The sequence below is a fragment of the Bombus impatiens genome, unplaced genomic scaffold (genome assembly GCF_000188095.3).
Source record: "Bombus impatiens unplaced genomic scaffold, BIMP_2.2 scf_0637, whole genome shotgun sequence".
Lineage (NCBI taxonomy): Eukaryota > Metazoa > Arthropoda > Insecta > Hymenoptera > Apidae > Bombus > Bombus impatiens.
This window is the reverse complement of record NT_177056.1, coordinates 119,455-134,236: the sequence shown is the minus strand read 5'-3', so window position 1 is coordinate 134,236 and position 14,782 is coordinate 119,455. Positions and strand designations below refer to the sequence as shown.

General features: G+C 31.7%; 5 protein-coding genes across 20 annotated transcripts in view; 2 read left to right on the top strand and 3 right to left on the bottom strand.

Annotated features, from left to right (window-relative positions):
* The first annotated feature begins 427 nt into the window (after positions 1–427).
* On the top strand, positions 428–3,304 carry LOC100741593 (probable 28S rRNA (cytosine(4447)-C(5))-methyltransferase). 3 transcript variants are annotated; one of them, XM_033322427.1, is made up of 7 exons: positions 428–857; positions 964–1,103; positions 1,214–1,590; positions 1,656–1,823; positions 1,901–2,096; positions 2,168–2,536; positions 2,611–3,304. In XM_033322427.1, the coding sequence occupies exons 1-7, from the start codon at positions 758–760 to the stop codon at positions 3,073–3,075; spliced, it is 1,815 nt and encodes a 604-aa protein (XP_033178318.1). In that variant the 5' UTR covers positions 428–757; the 3' UTR covers positions 3,076–3,304. The 3 variants fall into 3 exon arrangements, with proteins under 3 accessions (XP_033178318.1, XP_033178319.1, XP_024225492.1); XM_033322428.1 differs by having other exon boundaries at positions 429–857; positions 973–1,103; XM_024369724.2 differs by having other exon boundaries at positions 430–857; positions 970–1,103.
* Positions 3,176–5,532, bottom strand: LOC100741475 (vacuolar fusion protein CCZ1 homolog). The gene is made up of 10 exons (XM_003491767.4): positions 5,458–5,532; positions 5,254–5,348; positions 5,073–5,166; positions 4,750–4,965; positions 4,501–4,676; positions 4,276–4,419; positions 4,031–4,176; positions 3,690–3,951; positions 3,484–3,611; positions 3,176–3,407 (listed from the first exon to the last, which is right to left on the bottom strand). Exons 1-10 carry the CDS (start codon positions 5,530–5,532, stop codon positions 3,355–3,357), a joined length of 1,389 nt encoding a protein of 462 aa, XP_003491815.1. The 3' UTR covers positions 3,176–3,354.
* An 882-nt stretch (positions 5,533–6,414) lies between these two features.
* LOC100740663 (derlin-2) lies at positions 6,415–10,438 on the top strand. 2 transcript variants are annotated; one of them, XR_001102512.3, is made up of 7 exons: positions 6,415–6,915; positions 7,011–7,076; positions 7,171–7,338; positions 7,443–7,565; positions 7,642–7,805; positions 7,886–8,041; positions 8,121–10,438. XR_001102512.3 is itself a non-coding variant. In XM_003491761.4 (6 exons), the coding sequence occupies exons 1-6, from the start codon at positions 6,823–6,825 to the stop codon at positions 7,986–7,988; spliced, it is 717 nt and encodes a 238-aa protein (XP_003491809.1). In that variant the 5' UTR covers positions 6,415–6,822; the 3' UTR covers positions 7,989–10,438. The 2 variants fall into 2 exon arrangements, 1 of the variants encoding a protein (XP_003491809.1); XM_003491761.4 differs by having other exon boundaries at positions 7,886–10,438.
* LOC100749923 (protein phosphatase PTC7 homolog) lies at positions 10,064–13,162 on the bottom strand. 4 transcript variants are annotated; one of them, XM_012389142.3, is made up of 5 exons: positions 13,010–13,162; positions 11,478–11,657; positions 11,140–11,338; positions 10,781–11,037; positions 10,064–10,249 (listed from the first exon to the last, which is right to left on the bottom strand). In XM_012389142.3, the coding sequence occupies exons 1-5, from the start codon at positions 13,023–13,025 to the stop codon at positions 10,200–10,202; spliced, it is 702 nt and encodes a 233-aa protein (XP_012244565.1). In that variant the 5' UTR covers positions 13,026–13,162; the 3' UTR covers positions 10,064–10,199. The 4 variants fall into 4 exon arrangements, with proteins under 4 accessions (XP_012244565.1, XP_012244563.1, XP_012244564.1 ...); XM_012389140.2 differs by lacking the exon at positions 13,010–13,162 and adding an exon at positions 11,916–12,597 and having other exon boundaries at positions 11,496–11,657; XM_012389141.3 differs by lacking the exon at positions 13,010–13,162 and adding an exon at positions 11,916–12,596 and having other exon boundaries at positions 11,520–11,657.
* A 1,023-nt stretch (positions 13,163–14,185) lies between these two features.
* The window catches only part of LOC100741355 (disintegrin and metalloproteinase domain-containing protein 11), a 77,586-nt gene continuing 76,989 nt past the window's right edge, over positions 14,186–14,782 (bottom strand). For all 10 annotated transcript variants that reach the window (XM_033322420.1, XM_033322422.1, XM_033322417.1 and 7 more), the window contains one exon: positions 14,186–14,781. In XM_033322420.1, coding sequence (XP_033178311.1) covers positions 14,406–14,781 — 376 coding nt within the window. In that variant the 3' untranslated portion in view covers positions 14,186–14,405. The remainder of the gene's footprint in view (position 14,782) is intronic.

Sequence of the window (14,782 nt, the reverse complement as noted above, 5' to 3'; positions counted from 1 at the left end):
ACGATATTTTCTTCCAATTATTATTAATGTAATAAGAATTACAGTAATTTACTATTTCGTCTGTTTTCTTGATAAACTCCTTCGATAATGAACTTCGATCAAATGAATGTTCATTAGCATTAGTTAATAATAATTTGTCTTACTGGATAACAAGTAAATCATAGATTGTCGTGTAAAATCCGAGAAGATAGATGAGCTACTCTGCGATCCAAATAATTGGAATCGTTGAATCGTTGAATATAAACATATAGGAACATTTAACGAAATACATACAATTTTCCTATCTCGTGCTATTTTTTCCAATAAAATGATATTATTTGATTTTCTTATCCTTCTGAGACTAATTGTGCAAGAAAAAATATACAAACCTCTCTTATACAAATATTCATACATCTTGTAATGTCTACAAGTTTTAAAGAAAAAATATTTCATTTTCATATAATATTCTCACAATTTCTTAAGTTGGTAATATCTACGTAGAGCTAAATGATAAATATTAAAAGACAGGTTATACCTCACGTGTTCTTTTTCAAAAAGGTTGTAAGCAACATTTGCGATTTCTTGTTTTCTTCATCTAATTCTCTTTGCATAAATAACATATAATATAATGATATATAATAATAGATGTAATAACATATATAATAATATGTAATAACAGAAAATGTAAAGGTTGTATACACGAAATAAAATATCACGTTCCGTTTAATAAAAATATCAAAACTTATTTAATAACAATCGCGGCATAAAATATATTAAAATGGGACGAAAAGCTAAGTTTAATGATACAACTGTGTCGAGTGGTCATGGAAGAAAAGCAAAGAAGCAAGGAGATCCAACATTTCCAAAGGGAGTACTAGGTATGCAGAGAAATTTATTTATACATATACATATACCTTAAGTATGAGTATATATATTGCATATTGCATGAGTATATAGAGAACTAATCATATAACTTTTATCTAGTAAAAGAAGAAAAAGAGTTAAGTCATAGACAGAAGCAACGAGCAAGGAAAAGATTATTAAAGAAACAAAAGTTAAGTGAAAAAGTAAGGAAATTACAGCAAAATAATGGCGAGAAGGTGGATGACGCTGTAACTGAAGACGTAAGATTTCTTTTTTTTCTCTAATGATGAAGTCTTAACTTATGTGTTTATATATTTATATATATAAAGTACACAACAACATTAGTAAAATATACCGTTCTATGTATTAGAATATAAAAAATATCTCAAAACTATTAAAAATAAAGAAAAGGAAGAAATCTCTTAAAGAAGGACCAAGAAATGACAGTTTCGGTCGTAAAAATGATCAAATGCAGTTTGACAATGATATTAATGTATCTGATAATGAAGGAGTAATACAAGACGAGCAACAAAAGATTAAAAGAAAGAAATTACTTGACAATGACACAGAGGATGAAACTGATAAAGGATCCAGTGACAATGAAGAATACGGTCAAAATGGAGAAATGGATTATGAGGAAGTAGATCAAAGTGAGGAAGATGGTGATAGTTCTAATAACGATGATGTTGATCTACTTCCTATTGAAAAAGCAAATAAGAAGTTGAAAAAGAAGCAAGAAGAAGAACAGTGAGCATGTTTTATTATTCTATTAAACTTTTCATTTAAAATCTAATTAACTTCCTCTTTATTAGAAAGCTAGCAGAGGAGGAGATGCATGATATGGCCCTACAGCAATGTGTCTTTACTTTTCCCACTAAAGAAGAGCTTGCAGATGTTACTAATCTGAAAGATGTACAACAACGTATAAAAGACGTTGTTATGATATTATCAGATTTTAAAAGGTTGCGCGATATAAACAGGTATATGTCTTAGGGTTAAAGGATTTTATTTCATCGAAGAATTCCAAAGAATTCTTTATCTTTTATCTTTTTTGAAGATCGCGTACTGAATATATGGACCTTCTTAGAAGTGATTTATGTACATACTATAGTTATAATAATTTCTTGATGGAAAAATTGATACAAATATTTCCTCTGGATGAGTTATTAGAATTTTTGGAAGCAAGTGAAGTCCAGAGGCCTATGACGATACGAACGAATATATTGAAAACACGTCGTCGCGACTTAGCTGAAGTATTTATTGAATGAAATATGTAATAGATATCTTCAATATCCTTTAATTTATCATGATATTAATATTTCAGGCTTTGATCAACAGAGGGGTCAATTTAGATCCTATTGGCAAATGGACAAAAGTTGGTTTAGTGATTTATTCGTCGCAAGTTCCTATGGGTGCGACACCAGAGTATTTAGCAGGACATTACATTCTTCAGGGTGCATCTAGCTTCTTACCTGTTATGGCTTTGGATCCTAAAGAAAACGAGAGGGTTCTTGATATGTGTGCCGCGCCCGGAGGAAAATCATCACACATAGCAGCGCTTATGAAAAACACAGGTGTACTCTTCTCGAACGATGCAAACGAAGAAAGGATAAAAGCAGTTGTCGGCAATTTTCACAGACTTGGCATCACGAATTCAATCGTTTGTACTTACGATGGGCGAAAGTTACCAACAGTAAGTATTAATAATATGTATGAACACGTCGAATATATGATATGGTCAAATTAATTAAAATGTATAATTTTCAGGTGATTAAAGGTTTCGATAGAGTATTATTAGATGCACCATGCACTGGTACTGGTGTTGTTTCAAAAGATCCAAGTGTTAAAACAAACAAAGATGAAGTAGATATACAGCGTTGTTGTACATTACAAAAGGAATTACTTTTGGCGGCTATAGATTGTGCTAATGCACGTTCGGAATCCGGTGGGATTATCGTTTATTCTACGTGTTCGATTCTTCCGGAAGAAAATGAATGGGTTATTGATTTTGCTCTTAAGAAACGTGATGTTAAATTAATACCAACTGGACTGGAATTTGGCGCCGAAGGTTTTACCAGTTATAGACAATACAGATTTCATCCTTCGTTGAAATTAACCAAACGATTTTATCCCCATGTGCATAATATGGACGGATTTTTCGTAGCGAAATTAAAAAAGTTCTCCAATATTGTTCACAAAAACAAAGATGCAGAGGAAGAAACTTTTGATTAATGGTCGTTTTTAAAATAAATTAATATTTTTATAATAGTTGTAATATTTGGGAAAATGCTGTGCAAGCAATTTAAATATATTAAAAAATATATATAATTTGTCTGTACAAGATTTTATATTTTACATTAACTTTATATATAAATTATTTCCATAGTTACAGTGTTATATTTCAGATTATACATTGCTTGTATATTAATTAAAAGAGTAAACAGCCATTTTAATTGTCATATAAAATAGTCGTAAAATTTTTATACTCGGTAAATTTATGAGGCCTTTCCATTAATGGAAAAATATACTTTTTAATTCTTTTTCACATAGTTTTTTCACGTCATCTGAAATAAAAATTATTACTTACATTTATATAATTTTATGTATATACATACATACATACATGTACAACGTATATACCTTCTATTTCCATTATACTTGCACTTTTTTGTTGAATAACTACAAAAAATTCCCTCAAGTTCGATAACTTTCCAACAACCCAATAATCGCTCATAGTTTTTATAATTATCTCTCCAGCCTCTTTTAATCTGAAATTATAAGAAAAAGTGTATTCTATTTGTAAAATAATAATCTTACATCAAAACATTATTGTGTTATGTACTAACTTATTGGTGTCATTATATATATCAGTGATAACTCTCAACACTTCGGGCGTTGTGAGCACATTAGAACATCGCCTATTATCCGGATGTATTGTACTTTTATATGCTAAATTAAGTTTATTAAAATACAGGTACTTGCAAGATTCCGACGAAACTATTACGTGTTTAGCGCATTGTTCTGCAACCGAACTAACAAGTGTAGTTAATTGTGGGCCAAGAAAACTATCCAGGCTTTTAAAGAAATCTATTAACAAACTTGTTTTGCCTGTAAAATAAGCACCCCAATTTTAAAGTTACTGCATGATTATTTCAAAAGAAGAGAAAAGAAAGGGAATGGTACTTACTGTCAACAAACAAACATATTGTAGCGCTTAATGCTCTGTAAACAACTAAATATAACGACACCGGTTTTGTAGAATAATTGATATATACTTTAGGAGATTTACCAATTAAGCTTGGTTCATTAATACTAGATGGGCCAGTGACAAATCTATAACATATATATATATATACATACATATATATATGTATATATATAACTTATTATTTTGTTATATATAGAATATTAAATTATTTTGCATGTACTGACTTTCCATAGTGAGTGGTAGTAAATGGTGAAGGTGAATTTCTAGGCATTGAACCCTCGTGTAATTCTTTTTCAAGATGAGCTGGTAAAAGCGTACTCACTAGATAATTATAAACTACTTGCATATCCTCCGGCTCCAAACCACTCCTAAGTGATAACGGGCATTAATTCTTTAATTGTCATACATATATTACATTATAATAGTACGACAGCGTTTTCATTACTAACCACACGACTTGATCGTTGTAAAGAAATGCAGTATATTTCACTTGAGAAAACATGGCTTCTACAAGATTCATAAAACATTGAACCCGTAAAAATGTTATTTTGTCAAGAGGTAAGAATTGTAAGCCTTGGAAAACATCCAAAATATCACTATTATTCAGCTTTAAAGACATTAGATACTGTGAAAAATAAATGATATTGAAAATTATATCGAAAAATACAGAAACAGTACATTTTAAGAATTCCCCTTACCCTTGAATAAAAATGTTCAAGTTTGTGTTTTAATAACGTTATCGACCCACAATCAGGTTCATTAATAATGGTGTCAAATGATCCCATAAATAGTCTAAACATAACATACGCTTGCTTCAATATAGATTGACAAACACTGCTAGAAACTTCATCGTATTGATATTCTGTATATTTGTTACCGTCTTTCTCTTTCCATATGTAAGGTACACCGACAATCTATGAAACAATTGAAATCTATGAACAAATATTCATGAATTTTATATGATATAAAATATTACATGCTACATTCTTTTATACATTTTCTGATAGCAATAAAATCTTACCATCACCATCCAAAAATTTGATTCTGGTTGATAATAAATTTGACGAGTTTTATGTGTATGACAATAATCGCATGGTTGACCAGGATTAAATGATCTAAAAATTTGAAATGCAAGAACATAATCTTAATATTGTATGTAAAGATAGGAACTTTAGAATCTAGAAAAATATGTTCATACATACTGCGCAAATTTAATAATTGCTTCGCTGAGTCCTATATTTTTAATTTGAACATCTAAATCTCTTTCTGGATAATAATAGAGAATCTTTTTTTCTTCCTGCATGCAAAAAATACACAAGAACACACTTGCATTGTATGTATGTAGTGTGTAAGAATTTTGTAATTTTTGTATGTAAATATTTTATTGATAAATTTAATTTACTTGCCTCTCCCTCTTTTTTTGCATATGTGCCATTGAATATATAAAAATGTTCTAATGTAACCTCCGTTTTCGATGACATTTTGACAAATAATTTAAACAAAAGATATTTAGCCCTTTTTTCATATAAAATGTAAAAACGTTACCACAATAACTTATCGATTTAAACGCTTATTTGCGTTTTCTTTGCTGAAACATTTTAGCCAACAAATAAAGAACAACTTTGAACAATCAGTATGCAGTTGATAAATTATTTTGAAAACTTAATACATAGATGCTGAGGTGGCAGCACGCTTTATTGTCACCAGTGTCATGTGATACATGATGTGTTTCTCAACATTAAATATTATATACGTATAGATTTTATAATAAAATTAAATATATATTACACGTTATTTATATTTATTATCGTTTATATTTCTCTGTAAAGTTAATTTAAATAGGTAAACCTTTATGACTTTTAACATACAAAAGATCGATAATATCACAGGCAAGGCTTCTTGTATCATATTTGGTTCACGAGTAATTGCTATTTATGTGTGTTGTCGGGAGCATGTTATAAATTAACAGCTTAATTGTTATAAATGAATAGCATGAACGTTATAAATAGACTGCGGATTTTTATGCATTTATAGGAAATTTGAATGTGCAAAATTACATAGAATATACATAATATGAAAAAATATGTATGTAAATAAATAAAGTTTAAAGTACAGTGCTTTGTATAATACTCGATAGGTAAAATAGTTTTCTACCGAGATTCTACTTTTTTAAGCATATTCTCAAATATAGAACTTCCATAGGAATTCACGGTCTAGTTATAAATGAATAGCTTAAATGTTAAAAATCGATAATTTAAATGTTATAAATTAACAGCCTGTATATCTGTTTTATTAAATGTTTTGCCAAAATACAACAAATATTAAAATATATATCAACATGAGTAAATTAGTTGTAGATTTTTCAAATTTGGTCATGAGATTAACAAAACTATCGTAAACTTGAATTATAAGAATTAGGGACATGAAAATCTTTTCGTATTTATGAAAATTTTCTTCCGTAACTACAAAAACGTGTAATTAAATAAGTTCGACTAATAAGTGTTACATCTTGGCGACATTTCCACGAATGCGAAAAGCCCACGAAACTTCTATCGATAACCATGTAAAATCGAAACTCGTGTTATTCGATTATAACGAATTTCACGTATTACGTGTACAAAACTGAACATAACAAATTTGTCGTGATGTGGGTAATGATTAAACTTAGATAACGCACAGTAATGAGCAACATGTGATAATAAAAAATAAGGGCGAAGAGTCTGGAAAAGAAATTGGTCTTTAGGTGTACAGAAGATCGTAACGATACACCAATGGCCTATCAAACTTTCCGGCAGGAGTACATGCAAATACCTGTGGTGACACGAGCTTACACAACAGCTTGTGTCATCACGTCTCTTGCTGTGGTTTGTAAAATGTTTTTCTCATAAGATAGTTTCATATCTGCAAAATGCCATTTTCAAAATGTAATTATCAAATTATTTTTATTTTCCCACTTTAGCAACTAGATTTGGTATCACCATTTCGATTGTATTTTAATCCCACGTTGATCATTGAACAATATCAGGTAAACAAGTATCTATTAATTATTACTCCTTAGCTTCCCATCAGCTTTGCGCATTTTACGATTATTATCTTTTGTAATATAAATATTCTTTCAGCTATGGAGATTGATAACTACATTTTTATTCTTTGGAAATATGGGTTTCAATTTTCTTTTCAATATGATCTTTACTTATCGATACTGTCGAATGTTAGAGGAAGGATCGTTTCGCAGAAGAACAGCTGATTTTGTAATGATGTTCATTTTTGGGGGCATATGTATGATTGTATCCTTTTTAACACTTCATTTGTTGTCTTTCTCAAATTGCAGATAAAGTAAATATAACTCCAATATATTGTATTATGTGTAATTATCCTAAGCTTACTATAGACATTTGCATTTTTTGTTAATTTGTTATTCCTGGGCCATGCATTGACAGTTATGTTGGTTTATGTTTGGTCTCGGAGAAACCCATTTGTTAGATTAAACTTTTTTGGACTTTTAAATTTCCAAGTAAGTTTTTAATTTCTTATTTTATAGAGGGAAAAAGAGTGAATTGTTTTTAAATGTATTTTTTTTTTATCAATAGGCACCATATTTGCCTTGGGTGCTTCTTGGGTTTTCTGTACTTCTTGGTAATACAATTTGGGTCGATCTAGTCGGAATGGCTGTGGGACATATGTATTACTTTGCAGAAGATGTATTTCCGCGTTTACGAGGAGGTTTCCGTGTTCTTAAAACTCCACAAATACTGTAAGTTACTTGGATAAAAGGGTTATCATTACAAATTATATGTCGTAAATGCGATATTATCGTTTGTTGTTTGTTCACAGTAAGACTTTGTTTGACGCACACCCAGAAGATCCAGATTATACTCCACCGCCTGAAGATCGTCCTGGTGGATTTAATTGGGGTCAAGAAGCCAATATGCAATGATTCTAAATTCAAGGTCCTGCTTCCAAACCATCTCTTACCAATTGGCATATCAAGTAAACTTTTACACTGCTACATATACAACATTGTTCCTTGATTTTCCCAGTCACTAACAAAAGTACTAAACATTTGCAGCCTTGACATTATGTGACATGTAATGGAAAAATTATAACAAAGATAAGACTTCCAATTTTCTACAGGGGTTACAATTTTTCTACAAAAAAATTTCTGTATGTATCTCAGAATATATTATGCAAGTAACATACATAAATGAAAACAGTATTTCTCAGATAATCGACTATATTGTGATATATTTATAGTGCTTGCGATTTTCCAAGAATACAAAGAAGTTTCATATTGATAAGATATATGTTAAAAACGAAATATTTTGGGGTATATCTGTGTTCATTAATTAACATAGATTGTATCAGATATAATTTGCGAAATTTCTATATTGTATAAATTTTAAGATATCTATGTGAAAACAATGCAAACTGTCCTACTCTAAATTTTCTTTGAAACTTCATTTTAGTAAGTATTTAATCTATCATAAAATTCGTTTAAATACTGTTTTCGTAATAATTATATTATGCACAGCATGAATTTTTACTACAATCTTGTGCCTGATACAATATACAATTTTAACTGAAAATAGAAAATTACAACTTTTAGATTTTTGCTGTGTAACATTTTGTTAAACAAGAAAGGACTCGTATACTAGAGTATAAAATACTATTTTTAATGTTTGCAGAAACACAAAATTGAAACCCCTGATTCAAAAAGATTCTATTGTAAAAATCTTACATAATCGAATGATGTAAATACTTTTATTTATTCTCCTGTTATAAATAATCCTCCAGTCTTTTTTAATTATGTAATAATACATTTGATACCATGTCTGAAGATATATAATATTGTAAATAACAGAATACATCACAGTTTCTTTTTTCACGGGCATTTGATAAAAAATAATATAAAATATAGTGTTGTTTAATTTTAAAATAAAACATAAAATGGCATTCCCTTTTTGTGATGTTTATAATTTGCGAGTAAGAATGGAAAAAGATACTAGTAAATTAACGAAGACAGTTGGTAGTTCATAGGTAAATGTAGTTGTTTTCGTTTTTCTGTTTTCTCCTAATAAACTAATGATCTTTTACCGTCAATTGATTGCTCGATTCAGAATTTAGAATATCATATTACATGTTATACTGTGATGTATTCATATTACTTATCAAATGATTGCATTCTACTATATATAATAAAACAATACATTTGTTAAACTTAGTATGACAATGTGTACATCGGCAAAAAGCCAAAGTATTACAAAGAATTTCCACTTGAACGATTATGTATTACTTACTAAGTAGAGGGTAGTTAAAACTGTGAGAGACTTGCGCGTGTAACTCGCGTCCTTTTGGAAAATAAGCGATGTTCTGTTGCTAGCGCAATTAAAAATATATCTTATACTCTAAGTATACTGTAAGTGTGGAAGTTGTAGTTATATCGTCCAAAAGAACGCAGTTAATATACCGAAGACTTTAACAATTTTAACTGCAAGAATCCAGGCCATGAAAGCCTCGGGGATTTAACTAGATAGTATCCCTTTTGTAAATATTAAGTAAAACTGTTATTTATATGACCATTACGATGAAATAAAATGGTTCAATTTAGTTTGAAATTATTATTGTATAAATTCATGTTATTAGTCTATACGTAGTAGTATAAGAGATCGAATGCATTTAATTCTCAATTAAACTTCAAATATATTTGTTCTTACACGAACATTCGTGAAATTTACTGTAATTTTTTGAATATTTAATCACAACGAGATACATAGTTTTCATTCATAATACATTACAGTGTTGCATTATTATGTTATTGTGCCATATGATATGTACTGTTACCGTCCGCAAAAGTAACAACTTTTGTAACTTCTTGTTTGCATATATTTGAACAAACTTGTATACTTACATGCAAATTTTTGCTAGTCAAAAAATGAGTTTAACCATCGATGTTCTTTTTGAAAAATAACGTTTTTTATAGCGGTTATAGAAAAAATTAATTAAGGTGGGAAATGATTTACAAAACCATTTATTTAGATTTAAATAATAAATGATTATCATAACGAGATATCATGATGTATAACTAGGTACATATACGCAATGACATGGACTATAATACAATGATCAAGACTCTATTGTACATACTTTATTATATTGCCACCGTTGCTAAAAGCACTGTAATGTCATCTGGTTTACCACCTAAAAAATAGAAGAAACATGTTTTGGATATACACATTAATGTTTATATTAGTTTTGTTTATCCTACAATAAGTGAAATGATTATCCTATTTAAACAAATTAGTAATAAAATCCCTTTTGAACCATCAATGTGTTTACTTTGAGAGATAGCTACTTGTTTGTTAGAAAATGAAAAAAGGGAGAGTAAAAAGTAAGAAAAGAAAAAAAGGAAAGAAGGGAAAGGGAAGAAAGAAGAAGGAAAAAACAGCATATTTGTATAAGCTTTTTATTCTAGATGTAAGAATGAAGAAGTAGTTAAAAAAGTACAGAAGGGAAATTGCTTTGTTACAAAGTTCTTACCAAAGTAAACAACATTCTGTACATGCATAAGAACATAAGAAAAATTGTGAAATGTATGGTACGAATAAATTGAATATATTTTTTATTAAGAACTATGTGTTTCTATAACTGGAAAATATTAAGACTACGCATTCGAATTTGGCTCTGAAATAATTATATATGGTAGTTTAAGCGTCGACATGGTTTACATACCTATAGTATCAATTCCGTTCTCTCTAGCACTTTGTGCAAATGGAGACATAAATGCGCCGTCAAAAGCTAAACTACGAGCCATCCAGGCTATCGAGTTGGCAACTCCTTGTATCTTAGTAGGATCTCTTTCTCCTTGAACTTTACGCATTTCCGTGATAAGTAATTGGTCAGGCACATTATCAAATACCCCATCTGTTGCTAAAAGAATTACATCGCCATCTTCAACCCCAAAACTCGAAGTATCCGCAGATTCTGGACTATAATTAAAATATACGATATTGTAAATAGAGAAGTACGTTAACGAGACAATATATTAAATACATAATGTAAGTTGACAATGTACTCGCAAAGCATAATACCTGTCGCTAAGCACCAGACCAGAATGTCCTGGAGGTGGAAGAGACAACTGAAACGGGGTATTAAAGTAGTGTTGTTGTTCGGAAGAACGATGAACTACTTCTCCTTTTCTTACAACTACGAAGCCACTATCACCGATATTAGCTGCACAAATGCTGCTTGTTTCTTTATTGAGAACTATAACGCATGCAGTACTGCTACCTGAAAAAGCCACACAACACATTACATTAATCGCATTAATGTAACCTTGTTTCTCACTTTTCCCTGGAAACATAGAATCTTCACAAAATATGAAAAAAAAAGAAAAAAAAATGTGTAAACCACAAGTTGCTTCTAATACCTAATATGGGTTGTTTACTTTCTAGTAATTCATAGTAACTACGTGCTAATAAACCAGCTGGTTCAGAAGGTTTGAACCTGCCCATAGAGACCAGTCTTTCGCAAGTTCTCATGAGGAAACTAGAAAACTCTCCTGGATCGATTCCATAATGCCTCCATCCGCCTACACCATCCGCTACGCCTAAAAAGGTCGAAGAATTGTAAAATTCTACTAGACGAGAAAATGTCTAATAGTAATAGTCGAGATTAGGATTCTTATGTTTTACCGAAATGTTTTTCTTTTGAGAATTGGTATCGATGGATATAATTGGAACGACAAGAAAAAGTATAAAACGTAAAACATCTAGGAGTTTTGCAAACTATCAGTCATGTGCGAATACAGGGCAACGCGTTGCAACGATAGGACTGTTTTTCCATGGGTCTGGCAGACTAACATTACCTATTACTTCGACAGTCTTGAATTTGGCACTAAACCAAGCATCATCACCGAACTGTCCCTTACGTATACGTCCTCGTGTAAAATCTTTCGGAAAACCACACACAGCCGAAATGAAAGATGCTTCGCGGCGTTTATTCACGTTAGGATCAGCGCACGCTGTATAATTTGATATGCCATTCCATATCGTCCGAGACAGCAGCCTCCCGGTCCAATAAATGGACTGCATTGTACGGTGAGGCTCAAACTTTTGTGACGCACATCTTTATTAACTAAACGACGAATCTGCATGAATCGTGCAGTCAATTCACAAGTGTATCGGAGGCATGTTTTGTTGTTTTTGTTGGAGGTGCATGTAACATTGATCAAATTTCTCAACTATTCGCTTTATCGCACTTGGCATCGACCACTCTTTTCTCGAATTCCGATTCACGCGAGAAGAAACGAAGATCGGCGTGACCGCGATTCCAATTGAAATTATCTCTTGGTACGATGTAACCCGAGAAAGTACCTACTGGTGCTACAGTGCTTCTAGCTAATCGACTTGAACACCGTTAACATTGCACCTACATACATAACAACATATGCATGTACATAATATATGCTTCGCATCCGACTTCAGACTGAGGTACACGGGAGGTCTGATAAGAGCAAGCTCCTAATGTCGTCAAATGTGCTTTGCAAATCTGACTGCTAAGTCAAAGAGCACTGCAATCTAATAGGTATTTTCATTGAGTAATTTTTAGTTTTACATTTAACGCCATCTTTGGGTGAAAACGATAACTATGAACGGGATCGTTGCATGCGAATATCGCGAAGCGAGAAAGCTCAGTTTCGAAAAGATTCGATGTTTTTCAAAATTACATATTAAAATTCGAATCCCCTCGAATAGAATTTGATAGCTTGAAATTTTCAAAAGTCATGGAGGTCTTGTCGATCTGTGTCGAAACTTGTTCAAAGTGATTCGGACTGTTTGTTGTTCAATCCACTACTAGACGAAGCTTAACAATTTGATCGAAAAGCTTTACGGCTTAGTAAACAAATTGAGAAACACCGAAACACAAATTGAGAAATTTGCCGATCACTAAAAACCTTACCTAAAATCTTCGTCATATCACCGCGAGAGTTGCCTGTGTTCCTATGTATGTATGCGACAGTTTTTCCATCATATCCAATTGTTGAAAGATGAACTTTTTGTAGCGAGATTGTCGTTAAAATAGGAATTAAAGAGCAAATTAAAAGATCATTCACCAAAAGAATTGACAATTTTGTAAAATTTACGAAGAGATAAAAAAGTAAGTCCCTTTGAATTTTTAATAGTAAACGAAAACATACGTATTCACATACGTAAGAGGAAAACAAGAAGGTAATTTTTGTTTCTGCTACAATATTGGTATCACGTTTAACCGTTGCATTAAAAATGTCACTACTGTTACAATTACTATTTTTATTCGTAGGAAATCGGTTTTATCGACACGATACGAATTAATATGAAATTAAAAGTTTAGATCGTGATCGATAAAAATGAAATTAGGTAAAGAAGAGCCTGAAGTTGGTTACGCAAGTCGAAGAACGCCACCTGCGATTCTCGAACAGTGGCGGGTATCGACAGCCGACACATGTGGTGTCGGCATGTTCACGAATGACGAGTTGAAAGTTCGATTTGAAAGAACGTTGTTTGAAGAAAAAGACCAGGTTTTTGCCCGAATTGCGTGGAAATTTCAAGATCCGTAACAGCTTGCAACGAATCAGTTACGATCGGTGAGTGTGTATTCGTTCTTTCTATTTTATTTTTATTTTTTTGGGATTGATCGTAAGAAACAGGAATCGATCGATTGCAAGAAGATTAGAGGGGAAAAAAGGGAGAAAAGATAGGCTGGACTCGACTAATTTTCCTGTTTTTCGGATATCGTACAATCAACTGTAAAACAATCAACTATAATGAGATTGTAAATAAGTTGGGGATGAATATCCGGTGGGCGGGCGAGAGAGTGTAAGCCAGAGTTATTAGTTTTGGAGAAAAGCATTTATAATACTATTCAAAGTGGAACGTAAGCCGAGGACGTATTAGATTTTGGATATACTACTGGATTAGCTAGTAGGATTGCAGTTAAAAGAGCGTCTCAGTAAAAGAGAACAATGTAGAATATCGTAGATATCGGTCGTTATCCTGCTTCGACTAAAATTCGTCCTACACTTTTGAACCAATCCACCGGATTAATAGTCCAAGATATTCTACTTGGAAAGGGGGACATACGAATAACAGCGATGCGTTTCTTCGAGTAAATCGTTTTACTAATGTTTATTAATAAACATTTCATATAGATTATTTTAATTCATATAATTTAATACCTGTTTGCCGCTGTTTTTGTTGTTCTTGATGTTGCGATCAATAGTTTATCGTTATTTACACTATTCAGTATAAAATGCGAGTTCAAGATTAAATCACACCACTATGTTTTATAGACACTATCTGTCATCGATTAATAATTATCAATGCTTGTACTCAGGAAAATGCGAAGGGGGCAGTAGGGCAGTATTTTCGTTATCACTAGTGTTGTTGGTATTTAATTCTTTAGGGGAACCATTATTTATGTTACAATCTAGACTAAAATTATCGTCTAGTGGGCATTTGTTAATATTAGGCAAGTGATTAACATCGATTCCACGAACGTCGGGGAGCTTTTGTTGGTGGGATTGAGCATTTTCAGTCTCGTCGTTATCGAGACCGTTATCAGTGTGGGGTGGGGATGGATAATAGCCGCGCTGCTGTATTGGCAGTTGTTCCACCGGCAGTTGGTGGTGTTGTTGTTGTTGTTGTTGGTGTTGACCTTGATGTTGTTGCGACGACGGCTGCGGCGGCGGCGGCG

Bases quoted from the DNA above. Each gene is read 5' to 3' on its own strand.
- LOC100741593 (XM_033322427.1), top strand. From the start codon at position 758: ATGGGACGAAAAGCTAAGTTTAATGATACAACTGTGTCGAGTGGTCAT. The intron at 858-963 runs GTATGCAGAGAA...ACTTTTATCTAG, and splicing joins ATTTCCAAAGGGAGTACTAG to TAAAAGAAGAAAAAGAGTTA. The intron at 2,537-2,610 runs GTAAGTATTAAT...TATAATTTTCAG, and splicing joins ATGGGCGAAAGTTACCAACA to GTGATTAAAGGTTTCGATAG.
- LOC100741475 (XM_003491767.4), bottom strand. From the start codon at position 5,532: ATGTCATCGAAAACGGAGGTTACATTAGAACATTTTTATATATTCAAT. The intron at 5,349-5,457 runs GCAAGTAAATTA...TTTTGCATGCAG, and splicing joins ATGCAAAAAAAGAGGGAGAG to GAAGAAAAAAAGATTCTCTA. The intron at 4,966-5,072 runs GTAAGATTTTAT...ATTGTTTCATAG, and splicing joins CAAATTTTTGGATGGTGATG to ATTGTCGGTGTACCTTACAT.
- LOC100740663 (XM_003491761.4), top strand. From the start codon at position 6,823: ATGGCCTATCAAACTTTCCGGCAGGAGTACATGCAAATACCTGTGGTG. The intron at 6,916-7,010 runs GTTTGTAAAATG...TTCCCACTTTAG, and splicing joins TCATCACGTCTCTTGCTGTG to CAACTAGATTTGGTATCACC. The intron at 7,339-7,442 runs GTATCCTTTTTA...AGCTTACTATAG, and splicing joins TTGGGGGCATATGTATGATT to ACATTTGCATTTTTTGTTAA.
- LOC100749923 (XM_012389139.3), bottom strand. From the start codon at position 12,141: ATGCAGTCCATTTATTGGACCGGGAGGCTGCTGTCTCGGACGATATGG. The intron at 11,658-11,915 runs GTAATGTTAGTC...CGACCTTTTTAG, and splicing joins CAAGACTGTCGAAGTAATAG to GCGTAGCGGATGGTGTAGGC. The intron at 10,250-10,780 runs GTATGTAAACCA...TCTATTTTTTAG, and splicing joins GAACGGAATTGATACTATAG to GTGGTAAACCAGATGACATT.